The sequence below is a fragment of the Mustela nigripes genome, chromosome 2 (genome assembly GCF_022355385.1).
Source record: "Mustela nigripes isolate SB6536 chromosome 2, MUSNIG.SB6536, whole genome shotgun sequence".
Taxonomy (NCBI): Eukaryota; Metazoa; Chordata; class Mammalia; order Carnivora; family Mustelidae; genus Mustela; species Mustela nigripes.
Genome location: NC_081558.1, coordinates 203,147,161 through 203,155,313, shown reverse-complemented (window position 1 = coordinate 203,155,313; position 8,153 = coordinate 203,147,161). Strand labels below are relative to the sequence as shown.

General features: G+C 37.4%; 1 protein-coding gene across 1 annotated transcript; it reads left to right on the top strand.

Moving 5' to 3' along the window:
* The first annotated feature begins 1,848 nt into the window (after window positions 1-1,848).
* On the top strand, window positions 1,849-3,630 carry LOC132010638 (MYG1 exonuclease-like). The gene is made up of 2 exons (XM_059388384.1): window positions 1,849-1,854; window positions 3,010-3,630. Exons 1-2 carry the CDS (start codon window positions 1,849-1,851, stop codon window positions 3,604-3,606), a joined length of 603 nt encoding a protein of 200 aa, XP_059244367.1. The 3' UTR covers window positions 3,607-3,630.
* Window positions 3,631-8,153: the final 4,523 nt, after the last annotated feature.

Sequence of the window (8,153 nt, the reverse complement as noted above, 5' to 3'; positions counted from 1 at the left end):
CTTTCTCCCTCCCATCCTCTTGCATGAATCCAAAGTTGTCAACACTTTGTGTTTCTTTCTTTATTGTGTTTTTCTTCCATCAAATAACAGCAGGACTTATCTCTTGATGGTAGCATATTTGTCCTTTAAAGAAGCACTTGTATTTTTCAAAATTATTTCAATAATTTTATCATGTAGAAAAGATTACCAAAGAAAATCTCTGGTGTTAGGGAGGTCTGGGAAATGTGCATAGTTGTACACTGCAGATGGCAATGATTCCAAAAGGGTCTTAAGAATGGGAGGTTGGAGCCACCATGTGGAATTCAAATTACCTGCTTACTCATGTCTCAGCCTTTACACTCATTTCAGCTTCAGAGATAGAAATATCCTGTGCCCATGAATGAAAACGTGTTGTGGATACAAGACTTTATTAAAAGGAAATTAATATATTAAATAAGAACATCAAAGAAGAAATTTTAATAAAAGCACAGTAGGATAAGAGACTCACCGTTATTTATTTACTTTGCAGCCCAAGGTAACATAATGAGCTTGCTAATTTCCTTCAGTTAATAAACGTTGAGAGCTTAGTTTTAGCTGCATTAAAAATGTATTTATTATGTTTTTAATACTTCTTTGAACTCATTTCTAACATGATTCTGTTTTCCCCAAATGTTGATATTTAGAAACAATATTTTAAATTTAATAGATAAAGGATGTTATTTGATAAGAAATGGCAAAATTCTAGTAGCATAAACAAGAAAAGTACATATCATTCCACGTTTAGATAATAGGACCTAAATGATAGCCATTCCATAAATGCATATATATTACACATATAAGTTATATAAATATACTTACATATTATAAACTGGCACCTGAGATTATTTGTAAATACTGTCATTATTCCACACCTGTGTCATTATTCTTCTATCACATGAATTTTTTCGTTTGCACATATTCTATTTTATGAATATGCCATTATTTATTTTGCTCCTTTTCTACTATTGAAAATAAGATTATTGGAATATTTTGCTATCATAAATAATATTGTAATCAACAGTATTAATAAATAAATAGTTAACATTTCTTTCTGAAAATGTCTTTAATATAAATTGGTAGGAATGGAAATACTCGCTAAAAAGTGTGAATGTTTTGTCTTCTGAAATGTGCTCTCAAACTATCCTCTATTGTAATTAATACATATTATTTCACATTCTTATAAACACACACACACACACACACATACATGCATGCATTCATACAAATACATCTTTGTAATGTAGATATGTAGGCCCTGCACCTTATTTTATACATGCTTCTAAATCTGGATCAGAAGTAAAGTCTTGCTCAGGCGTGCCCAGGCAGGCCAGTTGAGTTTCACATAGCTACCATGGTTCCCACCTTGACCCCTTCTCCAAATACTTCTCTAGGTCTAGTAATCCTCTGGTCATGAACCCCATGGAAGATTATTACAAAGCTCTGCAACTAAAAAAGAAGTGAGGTTAATTAGCTTTCATTTTCATTCTACCCATGGTGTGATGCTTTAAAGAGTTTGCTGCTTTAATTTAAAATCTCTTAGAAAAGCAACTAAGCATTTGCCTTTTTTATACCTCCCAATATTCTGATCCTTTAAACTCTGTCCAACAGCTTTACATAGCACATGATTCTCGTTAAAATCCTCCACTAATGCTTGATGGCATTACTTTCACCACTGATTATATCAAAATAAATTGGAAGCTCTGTATATTTAAAAATATATTAAAGCTTAAAAAGGTTGGCTTATTTGTCTCCCTGCATCTTTTCACTGTCCTGATTTATCATTGAGAGTAACTGTGTGACTTAATTATGTATACTTTAAAAACAATAATGATGGAGGTATTCACTTCATTATTAAAGAGAGTAAAACTTCTAAGATTAACTTAGCCTTTTTTAATAAGGAGATCGAGTTCTACACTAGTCTAGGCCCTCACAAGACAATTTCAAATGCCCAAATGTGCCTCCTCCCTTTGCCATGGTGTGTGTGTGTGCATGCGTGTGCGTGTGCGCGTGTAATTGTTGCCCTCCTCTATTTTAAAAGTTCAAATGACCTGTCCTTTCTGTCTAAAAATGTATTTACTTAATAGAATAAAGCATTTTGGGAAATGCAAAGTTTAGGTCTGGTTGAGTCCCCACTCTGTATCTTGTCGGTTGCATAATCCTGGAGAAATTATCTTGACCCTGCAAACCTTAATATTTTATTTGTCAAATAGGGAGGATGATTCCCCTAGTTTCAATAATTGCTGTGGTAATTATATCAAATATCAATATAATTCAGGGAATTTGGCGTGGATAAATATTTCTTCAAGTTTTTCATCACAATATCAAAACCGAGAATAGTTGGTGATTCCCAGAGAATAGGGAGTGAAAAGATGAGCAGACGGCCTGCAATAAATACATGAAGCCTCACCCTAAATTTTGAATTTCTCATTCTACTTTTCAATGTATCTGTTTATTTTCAGATGACTCTCATGCTTTTCATACTCTTACACTCCCACTCCCAAATCCTGAACTAAAATTGATACGTCAGGAAAAAAACACCTTGTTTGGGTTATTTGAAAAATATAAAAATTCATGTATACCAACCACATTACTATTATTTTATCTTATTCAAAAGTTTTGAGGATTTGGCTCTCACTCACAAAGCCTAAATTTCATTTGCCTTACCTTACCTCTTCACACTTATGTCCAGTTATCCCTGAATGCCCCACTTTTACCACTTTTGACCCCCTTTTATGCTGTTGTCCATGCAGTGCTCTGCATAGAAGGCTATCTTCTCATTATTTTGGGAAAATTCCTTTGCTTGCAATATTCCTAATCAGTTCTTGAGTACTTTTTTTTAAAGATTTTTATTTATTTATTTGACAGACGGAGATCACAAGTGGACAGAGAAGCAGGCAGAGAGAGGAGGAAGCAGGCTGCGGGGCTCGATCCCAGGACCCTGGGATCATGACTTGAGCTGAAGGCAGAGGCTTTACCCACTGAGCCACCCAGGTGCCCCAGTCCAGGTATGTGTTGACTACCACACTGAGTGCCAGGGTTGCTCGACTTAATCCGACCTGGAACCAGCCTGACCAAGACACTGAGGCCGGGTTCAAGCGCGCCATGGACCTAGTCCGAGAGGGGTTTCTGCAGAGACTACCCTTCTACCAACACAGCTGGCTGCCAGCCCGGGCCTTGGTGGTAGAAGCCCTGGCCCGGCGATTCCAGGTGGACCCAAGTGGGGAGATAGTAGAACTGGCAAAAGGTGGATGCCTCTGGAAGGAGCACCTCTACCACCTGGAATCTGGGCTGTCCCCACAGGGCACCATCACCTTTGTTATCTACACTGACCAGGCTGGACAGTGGCGGATACAGTGTGTGCCCAAGGAGCCCCATTCATTCCAGAGCCAGCTGCCCCTGCCAGAGCCATGGTGGGGTCTTCGGGATGAGGCCCTGGACCAGGTCAGTGGGATTCCTGGCTGCATCTTTGTCCACACCAGCGGATTCATTGGTGGGCACCACACCCGAGAAGGTGCCTTGAGCATGGCTCGGGCCACCCTGGCCCAGCGCCCAGTACCTAAACCTCCCACAAATTCCCTAGGCCAATAAAACATCCTCTATCTCGTACTGAAAAAAAAAAAAAAAAAAAATTGATGAACATTTGTGTTAACAATTTCTCTTTAAAACTTCAGATCCACCCGTGGGCTCAAACACAACAACACAGCTTTTTATAATTCAACATAGATTACAATTTTAGCTCTTGTATGAAACTTAAGTTCATACATTTAAGGAAAAAATAGTCTCTTTTCGGGAACTTGACATTTTCACCTCCTGTGTTTTCTGAATCACAAAGGCAAAAAAAAAAAAAAAAAAAAAGAAACAAAACAAAAACCAAACTCATTAAGAATATTTCTTTGGGATTTAACAGTAGCCCTTTGCAAAAAAAATTTGCAAATTTTACTTGAGTGTGCGTACTTTGGGGGAGTCACAGTGGGAAGCAATTATACTCATTCACATCCAGCCTTTAAACTCTTTGTCAAGTCAAGGAGCCAGATTGCTTGAATTTCATCAATTAACCTTTTTCGTCTATTGTTTGTTTTTGAAGAAACTATGACTTCTCTGGTAGCTCTTCTTGATTACCAGTCAGATGGCCTAAAAGAGGCACAGAAAGGTGGTAGGTGGTTATGCATGAAGTTTTTTCCTAAAACAGTTCATATTTAAACAATGACCTATTCTTAATAACTCTTAGGTGTTAATAAAGAGAAATATGGAAGCATAATAGCAGGCAGGCAAATGCATTATATTATATTTGTTCCTTTGGAATCCAGCAATGACACTTTAAAGATTTCCATTTAATGACTCAGTTGAACTTAAACCAAACTTAACTATCCCCAAGCCTATTTTGAAGAGGATGTCATTCTTAAATATTATAGCATATGATTAAATAAATGGTATGTTAGGAGAAACACACTGAGAAGAAGCACATATCACATTATAAAATACATATATTTATTTATATATATCTTTATATATATATATATCTGTACGTGTGTATACACACACATACATATAAAGCAGGAAACGTGTGTCTTTTGTTTTGCTTTCACAAACAGAGTAATTGTATTTGATATGTCTTAGAAAGGCTTCTGGGTAGTATTCAGCTAAATTTTGCCTGGAAAAACACAGGGAAGGAAAAACGGCATACAAATAATTGCAAGTTAATTTAGTATTCTTATAAATTGCAAATTTTTTTTTGCAAAGGGCTACTGTTAAATCCCAAAGAAATATTCTTAATGATTTGACTAAGATGGCTGTTTACATTTCTTTAATAAAAACTAAGAACAAAATCTGTTGTTCCTTCCCATCTTACTTCCCACATTCCTTTACTGGTTTCTTCTGGGAGATCTTCCTTATGAAATCATTTGCTTTCAAATCCTAGGCTCAGGGTCTACTTCTGAGCAACCTTGATCTTGCCCTTGGTTCCATTCAGTTTCTGTTTGTTTGTTTGTTTGTTTTTAAGTATTTTATTTATTTATTTGAGAGAGAGAGCACCTGCATGAGTGGGGGGGGGGCAACGGAGAGGGAGAAGCAGACTCTGTGCTGAGCAGAGAGCCCAATGCAGTCCTTCATCCCAGGACCCTGAGATCATGACCTGAGCCAAAGGCAGACACTTAACTGCCTGAGCCCCTAATATCTGTTATTTTAAAGTATTAACCAATCATGTAACAGTAATGTTTATGATAGCCCTGATTTATCTGGAGGAACAAAGCTGGTGCAGTTAAAAAATAATTATTCTCCCAATTCAATTTCTTGATATAAAACCTTTGCAACTACTATTTTCATGACAAGAGAACATTTATTCGTATACTTAGTTAATTTGCGATGGTTTATGAGGCAAATATATTTCATTAATCTCTTGTGTCTTAATTATGCCCTGGATAAATAAATCAGATGCAAACATTTAAAAGGAAGAGTAACTAAAAGGCAAACTTAACACTATAGCTGCTTTAAATGATCATTGTAAATTACCTTAAGATACATACATTACTTTAAAAGCTTCAAATATTTTACACACATAAAGAGATTTATGGGAAATTAGTATCTTATTTGAAATTCATGAAACCAAGTAGAGTCTACTTTAATACATCACAGCTATATATTCATGAAACAGCCAAGGGCTTTGAATTCACCGGCAAGTGACTTCACTGACAAATAGTGCTTGCTTACTCTTCCCCTTCAGAACAGGATCTAACAGGGTCTATACTTTGAGACTCTCTCAAATCTCTGAAGTCGGCAGTTACTCTTGAAATAAGACATTTCCTTTGGTCATGACCTCATCTGAAAGGTCAAGAAGTGGATAGGAAATTCTTAGAGATGGAAATGGCATTGCCAAGTGAGGGAAGGAAATCACTTACTTCATTATTTTCAAAGGACTTTTTTGTTTGAAGGTCAGATTAGGGCTTTCCATCCTCTGCTTTTTCCCTCATTAAGTCTTTCACAAGAACAGAATTTTTTTCTTATTTGCTTCCCCTGTAATAGGAAGGAGAGATTCTCAAGTCTCATACGCATTTTCTCCACATAAATTTGATAAAGGATAGGAATAATCAGTATTTAATTTTCTTAAATTTATTATGACTTAATTTATACCGAATATGTCTTCAAATATGCCTTTAATTTAAAACACCATTCTATTTGATATTATGCATCTAAAATAGCCATGTAATGAACTGTTTCTACCTTATTTATCTAGCAATTTTGGCACTAGTATTTTAAAAAAAAAACAAGGAATATTTCATTGTAGAATTATTTTGTGAAACTTAAAATGTATTTTTCATTCTTTTCTTAGTTATATCAACATACATTTTTGAGGACAATATTCATATCAAGATGCTTATAACATTGATATAAAAAAGATATGCAGACATCTTCAATACAAAGAAATAGAAGACACATGTTAAATGAAGCACATAGACTAAGCCAGATGATGAAGGAGAGTAGTCCGTGGAGGGAATCAAGGAGTTTTAGGAGGTGATGTTCGTTATCCAGAGGAGACACTTCTGAGACAATGTGATCACTTCCCTAATCATGAGATGTGCATATATTCAAGCTGTGCTTCAGGAACAAGTAATAATCCAGTTTGTCTGGAGGCTAGATTATGGTAAGCTTGCAGTTTTGTTCCAGACAGTAGACTATCCTGAATGCCAACCTACAGTGTGACCTTATTTCAGAAAGTGAAAGAAGAGACATTTAGGGGAAGGAACATTACATTTTTTAAAAAATATTTTATTTATTTATTTGAGAGACAAAGATCACAAGTTGGCAGAGAAGCAGGCAAAGAGAAATGAAGAGAAGCAGGCTCCCTGCTGAGCAGAGAGCCTGATGCGGAACTTGATCCCAGGACCCTGGGATCATGACCTGAGCTGAAGGCAGAGGCTTTAACCCATTGGGCCAGCCAGGTGCCCCGGAAGATTACATTTTCAAAATCACTTCAGAAAGATCTAACTGCCAGTAGTGATATGTGTGTTCGCTTGGTGAAGGAGAAACTTGAGGCATGGTGGAAAGTCAGGCGACGACTACCAGAGGCTGGAAAAGGCCAAATCAGGATGGTAGAACTGGTAACACAGTGGACAGTGTTGGATAGAAAAAGGCAGTGAAAAATTTCTGGACTCAGTGGACAAGCCACAGAAAAGAGGTATAAATGCCACTAGCTTCCTAGATAGTATGGTGAGATGAGAAGGCAACAGTACTAACAATCACAACAAATGGACAGGGAGAGTTTCTTATATATTACCTGTCAGGCATTTTTATTTTTCTTTCCTTTTCAGATTTTATTTATTTAATTTGGGAGAGACAGAGAGAGAGAGAGTGAGCACACATGCACAAGTTGGGGGAGGATCAGAGGTGGAGGGAGAGAAGAATCATCTCAAGCAGGCTCCCTGCTGAGCATGGAGACTGAAGCAAGGCTGGTCTTGATCCCATGACCTGTGAGATCATGAACTGAGCTGAAACTAAGAGTTGTACACCTAACTGACTGAGCTATCTAGGCGCCCTTCGAAAGAGTAACTTGATATGAGAATTTTAACCAACTGAAATTCACAGGTGACAACACTGGTCAATTATGAAATGTGGTTATTAAATCTTTGCAGTGTATAGGCTAAGTTTGATTGGTGTTTTAGGGTTCTCCATAGAACCACAATGAAGAAGATATGTGTGTGTGTGTGTGTATGTGTGTGTGTGTGTGTGTGTATCTTTATTTATTATAAGTGATGAGGGGGCATGAGGCTGGCTGAGGACAAAGCAAAAGCTGGCGCCTTGTACGCCCATCCGCTCCCCCTCAGTCCTATGTGTAGCATCCTTCAGGCAGCCCTCACTGCCATGAACAATAAGCAAATAGTTAAATTGCAGAGCTCACAATCCTGCTAGAGAGGAGTCTCCCTTGGCTTGCAAATGTCCTAAATCTCACTAACAAAGACTATTGATAGCAGGATTGTGACATCCACCAAAAAGTCTCCCAACTATCTTAATGTTAATGGCTGGTCTAAAGACAACATTGATCAAGCCACAAGGGCAAGGCCTGCTAGGGCAAGGCCTTCCTTGTGCCTCCGATATCATGGCACCTTGTAGGCCCTCTTTAGCATATGAAAACTCTGTTGAAA